This window comes from Mycetomoellerius zeteki, unplaced genomic scaffold, assembly GCF_001594055.1.
Source record: "Mycetomoellerius zeteki isolate Tzet28-1 unplaced genomic scaffold, Tzet1.0 scaffold120, whole genome shotgun sequence".
Lineage (NCBI taxonomy): Eukaryota > Metazoa > Arthropoda > Insecta > Hymenoptera > Formicidae > Mycetomoellerius > Mycetomoellerius zeteki.
Genome location: NW_017256127.1, coordinates 333,923 through 351,952, shown reverse-complemented (window position 1 = coordinate 351,952; position 18,030 = coordinate 333,923). Strand labels below are relative to the sequence as shown.

Here is an 18,030-nt window from a genome sequence, read left to right as displayed (position 1 = left end):
TGTAGAAAACACGAGACTATCTTTAGATTTTATAGCGTTAAAAACAGTGCTATGATTCATAGCAAAATATGAAAAATAATGAAACTTTTCATGTGAAGTAATATGATTGAAATCAATCCATATATCTTATCATTTCAATAAATATTTTTTCGCTTTTTAAAAAATTAAAAAAACTATTAAAAGTAAAATTAATTCTTGAGAAAATAAGAATTAATAATTAATAAAACTTGATTCTTGCAAATAATCATGGTCAAAAGTTTATACATATATTAGTGAAGAAGATAATTTCCAACGATTTGATTTCCATGTCGTCCTTCTGGTGACTCTATTTAAAAGAAATAACTATTTTCTTTTACTATAGAAAAAGCACGTGGCACGAGTTGTGTTTTTTATAATGGGGAAGTTACTGTGGTAGATTGTAACTGAGTTAAAAGAAAGTGTTTCTGAGTGAGAATCATTAAAGCACCCCTTTGCTTTCGATGCATTCTTAACGATGCATTGTATCCCGCGGTGTTGAAGGATATAAGATGGCACGTGTAATGGTAACAATAGTAATGAGACCTTGCATCAAAAGCGCACACAATATGAAATTAATTCAATAAACAAATAAAAATATTTTACATAATTACAAGTAGACAAAGTATAAGTTTCATTCTGCATATTAATTTCATAATCGTTATATGACTTAAATTAAATGATTACAATTTCGAAAAAAAAATTTACAGATTGAGATATAAATGTCTTATGCCCAAATAAATGCATTTATGTTACATATATATGGGACATTCTCTGTCAAATCGCGCGAACATCTCCTCTGTCCAAAAAATTCAGTTCAACCAAAAAATTTCTTTCTGGGCTCAAATTATAGGTACACATGTCTACTTTCTTTAGTACTCTGGCCTCTTTGGAAATTCAATACGACGGGCCTAAAATGACCGCTATTGTTCACGAAGTACCGATTGAGAATGCTCAAATCATCACTCAAATGGGCCAAGGTTCATCCAATTTTATGAACATCAGCCAAGAAAAAAAAGTGTTCAGAGTAGAAAACCTCAGAGGGAGAGAGTGGCAAATTGAATCACGTGAATGACTGCGTTCAATCGGTGGGGGTCACGTGATCAGTTTTCTTCAATCTCTTCCATGCCTATAAAGTTTTGATGACCGCGTCCAATCAGAGGAGGAGCAGTTTGCCACTCTCTCCCTCAGAGGCTCTCTAGTTCAAAGATGTCAAAGGGATGATCGCTGTATCGTGATTCATTGTTAATGCCAACGTTTTGTGAACCTTGCCTTTCACTTCATCAGGGCGAGGAGCGCACTAATACTGTCGAGACTGATACTTTTAAGAAAAATGCATAAATCGCATTTTTATCGAAATAGTATTTTTCAAAATGATTGATGACATGATAACTCGTACAGTTTTATAATTTAATCAACTTAAAATTTTAAGATATTCATAATACTTTTCTTTTCAATCAGTACTTCGTGAACTACAGCCATGATTATAGGCTCATCATATTGAATTTCCAAAAAGAGTACTAAAGAAAGTAGACATGTGTATCTACAATTTGAGCCCAGGAAGAAATTTTTTGGATGAACTGAATTTTGGACAGAGGGGGTGTCCAATTTGACAGAGAATGCCCCATATGCATCTAAAAACCTGTATCATACTCCAATGAATTTATTTCATTAGTACTAGTCTCACTATATACTAAGAAATATATATAAAAATATAAAATTTATATTAAAAAGAAAAACATAAGAATGATCTTAAGGTGAAAACATTTTATATATTTTATTTTGTTTTTTATATTTTATTTTGTTGATTTATCGTTCCATAAACAAGTTATTATTCAGAGACACCCTACATATGTGTATGATCACACATTATACATGATACATAAATTTAATTTTCAAAATAATCTGCTTCAATTAAAAAAATCTTGAAATAGAAAACATGATATTTTTTATATTTAAAGGAACACATTTTTTATCTTTTTTTACACCGAAAAAGACTATACTTTATAAAACAATAATTTCCAGTGAAATAGTTGCTCAGTGTTTTCTTGTTTATCGCGAAAAGAATGTGGAGAGTATGGTTGCTCGAGGTCAAGGAAGGAATGCAGTTGACAAGGCCAGATTGTGATTACGGATACTTAGGTGACAGTTTCCAAGCTATTAATAGATCAATGGAAGTCATGGAAGTTAGTCGGGCGAATTATTCATTCGTGGACTCATATCACGATATCGCGAAATATCGATAATTATCTCGCGTGATTACCAAATCAAAGAGATCGAATCGGATTTTTATCTTTTATCCTTGTTGATTATTAAAAGAGAGACTATCGCTCATAACTGTCATAAAGCAATTATATTTTGCTTAGTCGTACACGCAGCACGGCATTTATATATCAGACTGATGACCAACTGCTAATGTCAATGTGCTCTGATGATGTATGAGTGATGTGTACTTACCGTAACAATGATAGTTAAGGATAATGACGATGATCCGTCACGAAATGTGACGAGGAAGATATTGATCTTTTGTATTGATAGTCGAATTTTTCAAGACGTTCAAGAAATAGTAATGTAATAAGTTATGTATTATGGAGTTACGCAAAACTGCTTTCACCGTTCCTTTCACTTATATATTTTTTTTAATTTACTCGATTTTAATTTACTTAATTTACTCGAAGTTAATCTTTTTAACTTGAAAAGTTGTGCTAATCGATTCTGGGTTATAAGCGACAAGAAAAATAGGAGAGACAGAAGGCCATTGAAAGCAAATAAAGAATAGAATATCTTTTAATTAATTTGTATTGAATATCTTACCTTAACGAAATATTTATTCTACGTTATTTCTACGTTAAATAAGTCGATATATTGTGACGTGAATTAAACTCGCGATCTCGATGCACTTTTATTATTGCAAACAGAATTAGTTACAGAGATCAATTTTGTGAAATTGTATACAACGCGAAACAAATACTATTCTGTACCAACAAAATTTCGAATAATTTTATCGTGTTTCTTTCGTTGACTACACATACAAAAACATGCAAAATTTATAAAGCTGTAATTGTAACATATCATAACATTTTTTTTATATATTCTCCCTCAAAAGAAAACGAATTGTGTAATTATTGAAGTATTCAGGACATCAAGTATTAATTTAAAGTATAAAGATTTTAACAGAATCTTTATAAAATATTTTCAGAAGTATCAAGAAGCTACAATAAGTTATAGAATCTCTGGTATTTTTCTGATATCCTTAATCTCTGATATTTTTCTGAAAGAAAAATTGAAGATGAAGAACTATTTGAAACAAACAGGATGGGAATACGAGAAGACACTATATTATTAGTAAGTATAGCGTAACATCACTCAAGTAGATGCGATGTTCGAGAAAATAAGTACATTGTTTACCGAAAAGCGATGCGTACAAATTCTTCGCGTCCAAACACATGTAATAATTGAAGATAGGATTAAGCTGCGATGTGAAGTGCCCAAAGTAACTCTGGTCAGACAGTGTCAAAAAGTTATTGTAGGGCTGATATAGAGATAAGTAGGGCAGAAAACTGCTTTCTTGCTGCATTCTGTAGAAAGCGGTTAGATCCATATTTGATAGATTCCAATTTTGTGGATTCTGTTCTTGCGGAGTCCAATGAAGATTAGTGGCGATAAAGACGTTACTTCTCAAGGGAAACATTTTTTAAATAATTCTGTAGATCCACATTTGTGATATGATATTAATAATTAAATTTGACATTTTTGTAACGAATATTTTATCATGTAAATTATAATAATGATTTTTTGATATTGTCTTCTTCCGCCTTTCTTCTTGATTGTACTGTTTATTCTCCTCGCGAGCTATCTTTCATATCATAGAAATCTTTGTTAATTTGTCGATTACCTACGTATTCATATAATTCGTGAAAAGATAGGCATCTTCCATTTTTATATTGTTATGTAATCAAGGACATATATCGTAGATCACTTTGAGTTTGTGTAAAATGATTTTCTTCTATTTATTTCTCAGTTGTCGATTGTAGTTGGCACATGAAAATAGAATCTGGTCTTTGTATGATATGCCTGTTTATATATATTTCAAATATAATATATAAATACTCAGAAAAAATATATCATTCTTGAAATGTATATATATTTATATATACATATATATATGATTATGCTTTCGATAAATTGATGTCAAAGATTATCGAGAAATTTCGATTGTTTTATCTTATAAAATTAGACTATAATTGTAATTATCACGATGTACTTCTTTTTCATATTTTCTTTGTTTATGATTATGTTACTTTGCATAAAATATAATTCGTTGTTCCGACGAAGCGCGGATAAGCCGTTTGACTAAAATAACAACGTTACTACTTTTCATTCGTGATATGCATATGCAAAAACCACACGGGACCGTTGCGATTCAAGTGGTATAATGTTGCTTTGATCGGCCATTTCTTTTCCAATCTTCAATTCGTTAGAATGATCATTTCGCGACATTCGCAAGCATCGCTCGCGGCGGCGTTGCCGAGTAATTGCGTCGTTATACTCGTTGAATTGTGTGACGTTCACATGCGGCGGAGGTGGCCGAGAAAGATCAATGATTCCGCGAGACCGCGGATCACGGCATCAGCCACTGGAGCGTACGGTCTCCTCGAAAAATCGGTACGAATGTCGTTCGCGTGATACACATCTCTCGAGCCTCTATCGATTTTCTTTCGATTGTATATCATTGAAAATTGGAATCTGCTTTGATTTAGTTTCTCTTCTACGTGTTCTCCAGCATCTTCATTCTAGTTTGGACAACATTCCATATCATTAACGCAGTCTCTGACCTTTAAATCGGTCGTAGGTCGAGGGTCATTGGTATCAGTCGTGTTTGCGAGCGCATCGAAAAATCGATGCAGCTCCGTGGTGCAGCGGCCGCGGTCGTAATGTGACGCGCGCGCGAGACTACCATGGGTAAGACGTCAACGTCGACGACGGCATCATCGTCGATCGTCCGCTCGTGCGACACGATTCACCGTGTAGTCGTCGACTCGCTTCCATCGTCCGGTTTCCATCGCCTTTCCTTCTCTTGGTCGAGCTCTACTATTTGTTCGCACGCGCGTGTTTCGTTTTTCGCGGGAACAGTTCACGACGAGCACGCGACGACAGCCGCATGGTTACGCGGGTTCAGGCGAAACCAAACTAGCACCGTTGCACGTCCGGGACGACCGCGTGGGTTGATATTCAACCCTGCACCACCAGCAGCAACCATCCCAACTCCCTCCTCTCCACCCCTGGTCCCTCACCCCTTTCTCTGTCTCTCATGGATTTGGCTTCCTCCAGCTAGCTAGCGACTCCGTCGCCGCGCCACCCACGACTCAACCTCTGCCTTCACGCCGGCATCCACTCTTCTCTTGTCTCCTTTCTCTGTCGATCATTTCAAAGCTGCCACGTAATAAGATATTATAAGAAGACGGACGCATAAGGACCACTTGTTATATCGCGATGTAATATTTTGTTGTTATAATTGAATGAAGAAGTGGGAAGAAATAGAGAGAGAGAGGGGGAGAGAGAGAGAGAGAAAACGCGCGAACGAGGAACACGCGGGATAAGCGCGTGCGCGCAGCAAGAAATCAGGAATTGAATGAAGAGCGTGAATGGTGGTCGGGATGGTGCGTCGAAGGGTTAATGGCTGATACATTCGAAATACACATTACCGTACGTTCAAAGAGAATTATATATATCTATTAGTGAATACGTAAATATATATCACAGTTTATTTTTTATGCAAGTATCAGATAAGAAGAAGAAATCTTTACTCAAAGAAAATACAGATTAATCAAATCATACCCGAGAATTTATTAAAAATAGAGATATTCTCGTTCCTGAATAGTACATTTATAGTCCTCAATAGATTATTTAAAGTAATTCAACGAAATTATTCACTATTTGTTCTTTTCTAATTAGCGTGCATTATTCGAAGATGATTTACTAACGACCAAAATTTATCGAATATTATGATTACAGTATTCGCGCTTAATGTTTATTTTTATCAGGTTAATACTATTATTATCAGGTTAATAATAAGAAGTATTTGTTGCGAGCTATCGTTTCCGAGCATTTCAAGATATTACATTTTGGTGCGAGATTTATGTATTCTATGTGTGTGTGCGCACGCGCGCGGGAACATATTTGTACTTTTATCTCACAATCAACAATAGTGTACCATACTTTTTATACGCTTCGTAAAATAGAAAGATTAATTGCGTCGTCTACAATAGAGTAGTCTTTTATTCGTGATAATTGCTGGATGTAAAAATTAACGATATTGCTGTATCAAATCGCATTTCTCTAGTAACGAGTGGTAAATAATCGTTACGCTTAAGTATAGTCGTCAGTTTTAACTCGTTCCAAGTAATCTCAATATATGAAAAGATCAGCTAGTGCATCATAATTTGTTCGACAATGATATATGATCCTTTCCTACAGCGCGATTACGTCGACCATTAAAATCGAATCTAGTTTCTAAGCATTATCTTATCTAGTCAAAGTTTAACGACACGTATTTATAATCATGTTTCTACTTTAAACAACTCAGTTGAAACAGTCTTGAAATATGATGACTTAACAGATAGATCTTAAAAGTCAATTTTATATTTGTTATATTGTATTTACAATCAGAATTTAATTAAAAGCTTTAGATAAAATTTTTGTTTTAAGATAAAACCTTCAATTAAAAATCTCGATACAATATAATAAATATAAAATTGACTATTAAAATTTATTCATTAAATCATATCATGTCTCAAGACTATTCACAACTAAGTTTTTCTTGTAGTAAAAAAATTACAAATACCAATCGTTAAACATCGACTAGAGACAAGATAATGCCCAGAAATTAAATTTTATTCTAATGATTGATGTAATCTACAGACAAGTTTGAGTTTTCATTGGTTATATAATCTTGAGAAAAAAACATATGTATTCATTATCGTTCATTAGTTTCAATACATCCCCAGATTCGTTGATTTCTCTGTAAAGGATGATATGTTTGTTTTGTAGAAATAAGTCCACCTGTTTATAACACTTTCAGTATTCGCATGCATCGTATTTATACATTATTCATAGAAAAATTTCGCAAGTTTTCAGTATCACAATACAAGGCGAGCAACACCACCGAAGTTCTTTCACTATGTTGACGAATAACGTCTATTAAGCTGGCACAGCCATTTCAGCACAATCGAACGCGACTTACATCAATTTAACAAATAGGTTTTAAAATAGCATTGGACAGGTATCTGCAAATATCACTTTGAGAACTTAGTGACCTCGGGTATTTTGTTTATTTTCAGGGACTATTATTTCAGACACTATTTGGCTATTAGCTCCATTTTTAGTATTGTAACAAGTATCTTTTGACCCCTATTAATCTGGACCCCTCACCAGCGCAAATCGAGTTGAGACATGGTCAAAAATTTAGTGCTATTTTGTTGCTTCAACCGTTACGTAGCAAAAAAAAAAAAGAAAATGACAAGCTGTACACCCTATAATGAAAAAATATATATAGAGCTGCGATATAAAAAAAGCAAGTAAGGGAGGCCGTGCAGTTTCGGCATCGCTTGTAGTTTATACCGCAGTTCGTTTCGTTTGTACCCCTCAGGAGGTGTTTGTACCGATTTTTCAAAATAGGGGTGAGCGCTACCTTCGCCATTGTTAAAGCTTTCGGATTTAAAATATCTTTAAAAATGGCGATCGTTTTCATTGTATCGTGAACACAACTTTGTGTCACAATATAGTTCAATCATGATCAATAAAATGGCTAAAAGTTTAAATGTTCATAACTTTTGATAGGAGTATTTTCCAAAGAAATGTTTCAGACAAAGTTTACTTGTTTTTCCGTAGAATCCAAATATGTAACATTTTACAGGAGGAAAGTCGTGCGCCCCTGGCAGGGGAGGGAGATAGGGTGAAAGTCGCTTCGTGTGGAAAGTCGTGCGCCCCTTGGCAGGGGAGGGGGGTGGAATGGTACTCGTTTCGCGTGTAGTCATATTTCCTTCATCGGTCTACCTCATACCTCTCTCCCTGTCAAAAGTTATCTGAATTTTCATGTAAAGCAGAGGAATAACTAACTTTAACTGTTAATAGTTTTTTAACGAATAATAAGCTACGGCTAAAACCTGTTAGAAGTCAGTCAGGGTCATGACCTTGATAACAAATATTAATAACATTTTTAATTTATATATCTACCACTTTTGATACTTTGATACGTTTTTTAATGTGAAATTCACATAGCGAAAGTAAATACGGAGCTGCAATGTAGTCATTACGAGCGGTTATTGTAAATCGAGATGCTTGATATTAAAAGATGAATAGCGGAAATAAAACATAATGAGATACTATTATAATAACGCTGCGACACATTGCAAAAAGTGCGAAAGGTATCATTGCGAAGTACTCCTGCGGAAAAATGTTTCACGTTTTGGCATTTCCCGTGGCAGAATTAATTCTATTAAATGTTAATTCTATTAAATGTTAATTCAATTCGCATGGGATTTTAACGTGATATTACAGTATATCTTCGAGGCGTTCTTACCGTCGCTACTACATCGGGAGTCGACCTTTCTCCTTTTCAACTTGAGGTCTTGAAACAAGCTCATGTTTTCTATCTCACACGGGCTGCTCGGAAGGGTCATAATTCCTGAAAGCAGAAAATCACAAGGATCTTGTTATTCGTTAAGTGAATTATTCACAACAAAAAACGATTTATTCTTAAACGATTTTGTCTTCGCGGAAATGTTTAAAGCACTAAACTGAAATAAAATCATATTTCTGTATTTGAGTCAATTCTTGTGTCATGCAACAATGGCTTTTATATTTATTTCAAAGTGAGATTTCAAAATGAGCTTAATCTTTAGGATTTAGCTTTTATAAATTCTGCAGATAAATGATTTCATTATTCTTGTATAACTGAATGACTCTTTTCTGTGCAAAATATATTAAAACTGAAATTATTCAACAATAAACGATTTATTAAAACTGTTTATGTAAATACAGAACTGTAAGAATTTAAAACCTATAACTGTCGAAGCTGGATCTTAGCTTAAATAATTTCCATGTGAATTTATCAAAGTTCGGTAAGTTAATGTTTTTTTAAACTAAATTAAGTTGATGGCTTATAAAATTAATAAAATTAAGTTAAAAGTTGAAGAAAAAAAAATTAACTTAATAAAATTAAGATTGAATTAACTTAAATTTAAAAAAAGTTAAAAAATTTTGAAAATTGCAAAAGGTTTTCAAGTGTGTCGCAAAAATTTTAGAGAAAATAAAAAGAGGTAAAAAAATGTGGAAATAATTAAAAAGCGAATAAGTAAAAAATATTTTTAAAATTGTGAAAATTATCTAAATTATATTGCGCTTACTCTCATTTTAATTAAAGCGATATCATCATTGTAGAGCAATCACTTTTAAAACAATAAAAAAAATAAAAACATTAAAATTTATTTCTCTATTTATTTCTAAATGTCGTGTTGACGGTATCTAATAAAAAATCTACATGAGCGCTGAAGCATGTGCACCTAATAATGTATTCATCTCGATAAATTTGCTTTGTTATTTTAATTCCGCGGATCGAAAAAGGTTAAAAAACACTGCCCTATATCATACCTTACAAAAGCATTGCAATTATTTCGTATTTCTCAAGTTTTTCTTAATGCATGTCGATAAAAAATGCTCAATTTCACGAGTTTGACGCGTCTTCGCTAAAAAGACTTCATATAATCTTTATTTTACATTTTCTTCCCCAGATTTCGCTTTTCTATTAATTTGTTTCTTTTCATTAGATATAATTAGGAGTCTCCTCGAGTGTGTATGAACGTATTATCGACTGTTGCAGGTATTATCGATTATAGACGTATTATCGACTATATCGAGAACGGTTCGCAACGTGAAAGTACGTAATGCGCGAATGAACGCACGCGTTCGCGGCGATTACGGCGAACGCATAGCTCGCCATTAACCCCGCTTTAGCCGACAATAACGTACAATTGGATCGGTCGCATAGCGATACATGTATCATTTTACCGCGACACGAACCGACGTCTTTGTTTTATGAAGTTCTCGGGGGATTCTGTTGTTGCGCCATACAATGTATCGTAATGGAATAATTACAGAGGCGGACTTTAGTGGTCCCTGTTCTTCGTTCGTTGAAGCAACGACGATCCCGCGTGATCGACTTACATGCAGGCACGTTTTACGAGTACTTGTCTCGATCCTGCGCTAGACAAGACTGGATCTATGATTATAAAACGATCACGGGTCATTTTAATAATACGACGCCAGCGATAATAACAAATCGCGCTTGCCTTATCGCAGCTCGTGGGTGCCGGACGGTGAATAAGTAATTTGGCGACGTTCCGAACGCGGCCGTACAGACTTTCCTATTGTAGAATAGGCATAAGTGACTTTACAACGCCCCGACTTAACTGCCATGGGTCGTTTTAATAAGGGCGATAATATACACGTCAATCGTGCAAATTTTTATGCTCCATTTCGTTCATCTTTTTATTCTGAGAAACACACGTACTGGCACTCACATTGTTGTAGTAATGTTTATGCCTTGTAATACCTACTTGTTCTATCATAATTTTTTTTAATTATTGTATAATCATCATGGTTTAAGTTGAAATATTATAACAATAAAAAATAATAACGTATGTTGTATATGTGAATGTAGTAAATAAATTATAGATAGATATAAATGTATTGCTAAATACATGTATGATGTTATTCACAACTATTTGATCGAAAGTATAAATATCAATACATTTCCAATTTCAAACTGTTTGCAGGAATTGTACATCCTTAAATTAATATTTTACATAAAGACATTTGATCGACGATTCTGCGATAAACTTTGCGCCGCTATCATCAGAACGCGAAGTCCTCCAATAAATACAATTATTAGATTATAAGATATAATATTTACACATTATTTAGTACGAGTTGTTCTCGATTCAACGTTTAAGTTCTAGATTCAAACAGTTCCGGAATTTACTCGGATGAAAGTTGGACGTAATATATCTTCACTAACGATCTTGTTGAAGTAGAAGTGCTTAGAAGCAGAAATAACGTACATTTCATGTTAATTGAGACAGTAACAAAATATTATTCGAGAAATCTTGACGTATACAGTCAAATTTTATATTTTATTAACATTTGAATTTCAAGCGCATGAGTTTTCTTGTAACTTTTTACATTTATAACATCATTACTATCATTTACAGTAATAATATACTCGATGTATCGATAGATCAATAATCCATTTTCATTTAATACGGACACGCTTGTATTTCTATTGCAAATCTTAATTGCGTTTTTCTAATAATATTTATTAGAAATTTTATTTAAAATTTAAATTAAAAGAAATGTTTATTAGCATTATTAGATACACTTATATTACGAAATGCTTGTTTACTGAAGTGAAGATGTTTGGAAGAGAAGTTCATCAAAACAGATACTTCGTAATTCATACACAAGGCTTTCTATTTGTTTTTCAGCGCGCAAACTTTGTTCGACTGATCTGAGCAACATTAATATTCCATAACATTGTCTCCATTTCAAAAGTTGTTTATTCTAACGTACCGTAGAACTTCTTGCAATTACTCTTACGCTCGCTCAATCGCAATTTCAACTGCAAGAAATAGCTATATTTACAAGCGAGCTTCATGTTTAATTAACATCACCTAATGATGTTAATTGTAACGTGATTTTAATTTAGATAAACATTTAGATTTATTGAAGATGACGAAAAATTGTGGGTCGAAATGTTTAGATTATTGTCTTTGAATGCATAAAATCTAATAAAATTGATAAAGCACAAGAATACCAGTGTAGGTTTTTATAAGCATTTATATAGCTGTGATTAATAAAAAATATTATGTATTAAAAAGAAAATAAAATTTACGAACGTCCATTCAAGAAGTGGTCCGCCACGTAACTCGTAAGTGATGTGAACGACGCTTAATCAGCCGCGCGGACGACGCGTGCATCGGTACCCGCATACGACACTAGATGGCACATTGCAGCAGCAAGAGGCAGCAAAGCGCATCCATGACGTGCTGTGTGATACGCATGTGCACGTTGCGCGCGCGCGCGCGGGCACCTCGCGACACACACATTTACGCGCGCTCGATCGGGTATACGCGGTACACCAGCGCGGGGTCCTTGCTCTCTGCCGTATGTGGGTCAGCAGTCTCTCACACACGTCGCTATTCTTGCATAACCAAGATGCATACATACGGCCGGTCGGCCGTCGCGCCGCGGCACGGACGAGCGCGTTCGTGCGCGCGCAGGAGTCACGACGCGCGACTATATATATATATATATATATATGCACACAGCGCACACCGCGAGACGGAAAGTGCAACCAATGCACTAACCTACGACGGTCTCCTCTTGAGAGAGGCCGCCCGGTCCCGGCGCTCGGAACTCGGCGCTTGGCACGTACATACTCACTTACGTGTGTTCGCTTGTGCCGCGAGTGCAAGAGCGCGGCCATCGGGCGCGAAGCCACGCAAACTCGTCTATCTCGGATGAGCTTTTTTGAGTTTCGTACTACTAGTACACTTCGTGCTATTTTCTCCGTGTGTTTGCGTGATATTCCACGTACACACTATTTCATATTTCTCTATGAACAAGCTCTAATACTTAGTTTACTCTCTAACGGACTTTGTACTTCTTTTTAAATAGCATTTTTGAAAAATTCTTACGAAATATTAATTGATACACGTATAACGTAATCGTTATATACGAAATCATTTCGTATGTATTCTCTCAGAATATTGGAACTTTGCTGTTCTAGATAATATATGTATATAAGTACAATTTGATACTTTTCAAACTACTGTTGAAAAAAATATTTATATTTAGCTTAAGCTATTATATTCTTATAATTAGATAATTTTAACGGAAACATAATTTTTTAGCGAAACAAAATTAACTGAAAATAAATTTAGGATATGTGTGTACGTTATATATACTTATATTGTATTGTTGAATTTTATTTTAAAGGAAAATATATACATTTTTCCCTAAATACACACAAGGAACGGATTTACTAAAGTATCTACAAATTTAATTAGATAAAATTTAACAAGTCTGAAAATTTTATAAGACCATCAAAATTATTATATAGGACGCTCAAACTGGTTCCAAAAATATCAGAACTTTTTGCAGCATTATTCATTATGCTTGAATGACCTACTTAATGATTCTGATAGTCTAACACAATTTTTTTTTCAATATCTAACTGAATTTTTTCTGTATTTAGCTAAATTTTTAGGTACTTCAGCAATATCGTTCTTTTCATGTATGTATCTATATAATAATGAATATATCATTATTATTTTTGAGGTGTTTGTACCGATCATCATAAATACAAATGACAGAAGAATATGATGGAAGTTTATGCTTATGTCATGTTTTATAGGAAGTTTATTAACACCTTTCACATTATTATTTATCTATTCTATGTTTATATTCGTTGAACGCGAGAGATTACAACTTTCTATTCCTGTTAATCGTAGTCGGTAATTCAGCTAATTTATTGAATACTCAATTATGTCACACATGTATAATTATGTTAATAACAATAAATAACTCACAATTTCATAAAATTCTCAATCAATTGAAATAAAATAATCAAATTATTTTTTTTTTTATATAATTAAACTATTTAATATATTAGGTTGTCAAATATCTCCCTTCCGCTTTTTTGTCTTTTGAATTTCGCGGCTATGTACAAAGCGCTACAGAGGTCGTATCTGGCAATACTATACACCATTTCAAAGGTCTTGACATAACCTACAAAACGACGCTATGCATGATTAGTTTGGATATTGCGTTCAACAGTTATAGACGTGTAAACATGGAGTTCACTAACGCCGAAATTCGCGCTATTTCGTTGATGACTCGTCAGAAGCTACGGGAGCTCGGATGGGAGGTTTTATCGCATCCACCATATAGCCCGGACATAGCGCCAAGTGATTACCACCTGTTCTTGTCCATGGCGAACGCCCTTGGTGGTGTAAAGTTGAACTCAATACAGGATTGTGAAAAGTGGCTGTCCGAGTTCTTCGCAAGTAAGGAGGGGGGCTTCTACGAGGGGGGTATTATGAAGTTGCCGTCTAGATGGAAACAGATTATCGAACAAAACGGCGCATATTTGAACTAAATCCGATCACTGTAACACTTTTTAAACTTTTCATATTTATGCAACCTCATTAACATTGTACGAACTTATATAAAATAACAATATAAAAAAAGATCTATAAAACTATCTATTGAAACATCATTAAATCATTTAATATATGTAAAAATTTCATCACTGTTAGTATGCGAGTTGATAGAAACCATATTTATACATATATCAATTCAATTATTATGTGACTAAAATTATTTTATCGATATAAAAGACGCGGAAATAAATGGTTCTCGATTAGAGAACTCTTCGACAATCTGAAATCGTACAAAAGTTGGTCTCACGTCCGTTTATGGAGTAAATCACCTGATTTTCAGTATCGCGTGTAGATTTTACCGTTATATGAGGACCACGGACGGTGAAAGTGACTCTCCCACGCCATGACATCCTAGGTCTATAACTCCCCCACTTTCGTGTCTGCTTCTCCGTATCTCCTAGACGATAGTCTCTCTTTTCCTTTTCTGTCACGATTCTCATCGGAGGGTACCGTGTCGGTAATGGACTCCAGTATAATATTCTTGGTTGTAACGGTCGGATACACATACATACATATGTGTAAGTTTCGATCCAGGAATTGAAGGATTAAAAAGCGATTCACCAAAAGGAAAATTTTATGATTTTTTGACGAGTCATATACGGGTGAAAACACATTATCTGGAAGATATTTTTTATTTCAGCATATCATAAATTTTGAGCTCTCTTTCTCTCTCTGGATTTAGAAAAAAATGATTAAACTTGAAGAATTTATAAGAATAACTTAAGGATTTTATTTTTTATGCTTTCATATTTTGTATACAAAAAAGATTCATCTGATGTAAAATCTTATGAAAGAGAAAAATCTTAGGCAAAAGAGATTACTTGTTGAGGGGGACATTAATATAGTACAGAATATATTGTTATATATAATATACGAAAGAGTATAAAACATAAAATCTTAAAATTATTGTTATAAATTTTTCAGTCATTTACGTATTTATGTTTATAATTATGTTTATGTCGTACAAAGATGTACATTTTACTTACATGATTAACACTACTTTTTCATTTCTTATACCTTATTTTCATATTTTATTTATGTTTTTTCATACACTTAAAATATTCGAGTTACCATAAAAATGTATATAGTCTAGTCCCAATGAATATAATCTTATCTGTTCTCATGCGGCACCGTTATGTGAAAAGATAAATTAGTACTTATCTAAGCAGACCCACATGGATAACGACAATGTCTCGTCTTTTAATATACCTTAAAATTGCTTATCGGCGGAAAGGGGTCATTATACACGGTGTTTCTTAACGGAGTTAGCACTAACGAAGATTCATGTGATGAATATGACCTGGTATGCGGCATCATCATTAACACATATGTTAACAGGTTAAAATTCTATCAGAGATAAAACACTTACATACGATAGATTTTCTACGACGTTATTTTGAATCATATTTCTCTTGGATTGTATTATTATTCGTTTTATTACTTTTAAAACGAAATAGTTTTATTGATGAAATTTATATAAAAAAAATTATAATTCGTAGCAATTTATATAATCAAAAATGTGTGATTTAATGAAATGAAAGTGTGTCAGTATGACAAATAAAAGGTTATTTGATTTTTGGACATTATAATTATATTATTTTTAGTATACATATAGGGTGTCCCATGGGAATGTGTTGAAACTAATCAGCTGTCATTTTCGAAGATATTCAGTTATTGAAAAAACAAAAATTGTGTTGAAAAGAGGAGTCTGCAATTTTTAATGAGTATAAATAAAATTTAACAAAATGTTTGTGTATCAATTAATTTTATCGATGAAAAATATGCTCATAATCCCAAGGATAATTTTTTCGGAGGATGCATCATCTGAATTTGTACAAAACACAATTTTTTTACGAAAACTCGTCAAAACTTTTTCTAACATATCATTTTTAATATTGCTAATAACTTTTTAAATAGCTGCTACTAAATCCGAAGCTGTTTTTCGATCTTATCTGCGATTTTACATATAATTTTAGCGTTTACTTGATTTTAACATAATTTTTCATCAATAAAATTGATACACAAACATTTTATTAAACTTTATTTATACTCATTAAAAATTGCAGACTTTCCTCTTTTCAGCGCAATTTTTGTTTTTTCAATAACTGAATACCTTCGAAAATGACAACTGATTAGTTTCAACACATTCCCATGGGACACCGTGTACATGGGTCTTTTAAAAGAATAGTTTATATAAATTGCAAATAATTAATTATTTTTATTTATTATTTTTTACATACACATTAGCCTTTTAAAAAAGAATAATGTTTATAAAAATATTAGCCTTTAAAAGAATAATAGTTTATAAAAATATTGCAGATAATTTATGTTATCAAAATTCTCGCAAATTCGATTTATATATGTATTATACCTATATGTAGTTGAAAACGAAGGGATATTTTATTTGCGTTAATAGTTGTTTCATATGCCGATATATTATATCAATGCATCGACGACTCAATTCTCTTACTTAAAGGGTCAGATTCCTGATCACTTTGTTGTCACAATGTAGAATCAGCTGCTTCGACATGTCAGAATCCAATCTCAATCTTGTTCATCCATCTTTCTTTTTCGTAACGTTGGACTAAACGAACGAGTAAGCTTCTGCTTCCGCGAACGTCTATCATGTAGGTAGTAGATGGAGTAGTGAATGACCGATTAAAACATATATAAGGACTGATACAAAATATAATACAAATCTTAAAATAATGTGTAAAGATAAATTTTAACATATTGTTTTACTTAGTTTTCGAAGTATTCGTCGAAGAATTTTAAGAGTAAAAATTTATTTGTGTGTAATTATAAACAATAATGAAATAATGATACCTATACATGTTTTAAAACAAACAAAATTTTCAGACATTTATATTCAAATTTAAATATCCAAATTCTAAATAAGAAATTTGATCAATAATTATGAACAATAATTAGTATTTATATGTATACAATAATTAAATAGAATAGAAATTTGTAGCTGCAAATTTTTATTCTATTTACTATTGAATTAAATTACTATTGAAGCTAGTGATATTGTAGAACTTAGTTAAAAAATATACAATAGAATTTCAATATGATATACAGTAAGCGCAAAAAGTATCCGTACAAAGAAAATATTTAAAAAAAACCTTATTTTTAAAATATAAACATTATTCAGCGAGAAATGACTCACCGAATTGATATCGAATCAATATCGATACGATGATTTCGCCACCAGTTCAACGTCGATTCGATGTTTAATTAACGGTCATTTCTTATTGGGTAATTAACAATTTATAAAGAATAAAACAGACTATATGTTTCTCAAAATTATATATACCAAAAAGATGTGTGTATTAATTATAAAAAATATATCATCTTAAAAATAAATGAAAATTAGAAACTGTATTAATTGTTGTTGAACGCTCAAAAAGTATTCGTACAGTAAAGAAATTTAGCTTTTAAAATCAGGAATACACGCAAAGCTCGTTTGTTTATGTTAGAACAGTATTCATTGTATAAAAATGCTAATTAATGTTTATTTTCTACAAATAAGGCTTTTTTATAAAAAATATAACGGTTATATCGACCATGATATACTTATTCTGTATCGCATTATCTTAGTTAATTCTATTTCAAATATTACAAGAAAGTTATCTTAATTATATACAACGATGAATGCGGCAATGACGTTCGTTTTCCGTTAACTTCCGCTGCAGAAGAAAGAATCCTCGCGCTCGGCCCCACGCGGGAATCG

The 18,030-nt window shown here is 32.9% G+C and overlaps 1 protein-coding gene across 1 annotated transcript in view; it reads right to left on the bottom strand.

Moving 5' to 3' along the window:
* Hr4 (nuclear hormone receptor 4) overlaps window positions 1–18,030 on the bottom strand; it is a 75,497-nt gene that overhangs the window by 28,193 nt on the left and 29,274 nt on the right. The window contains 1 exon segment of the mRNA XM_018461281.1: window positions 8,597–8,701. Coding sequence (XP_018316783.1) covers window positions 8,597–8,696 — 100 coding nt within the window. The 5' untranslated portion in view covers window positions 8,697–8,701.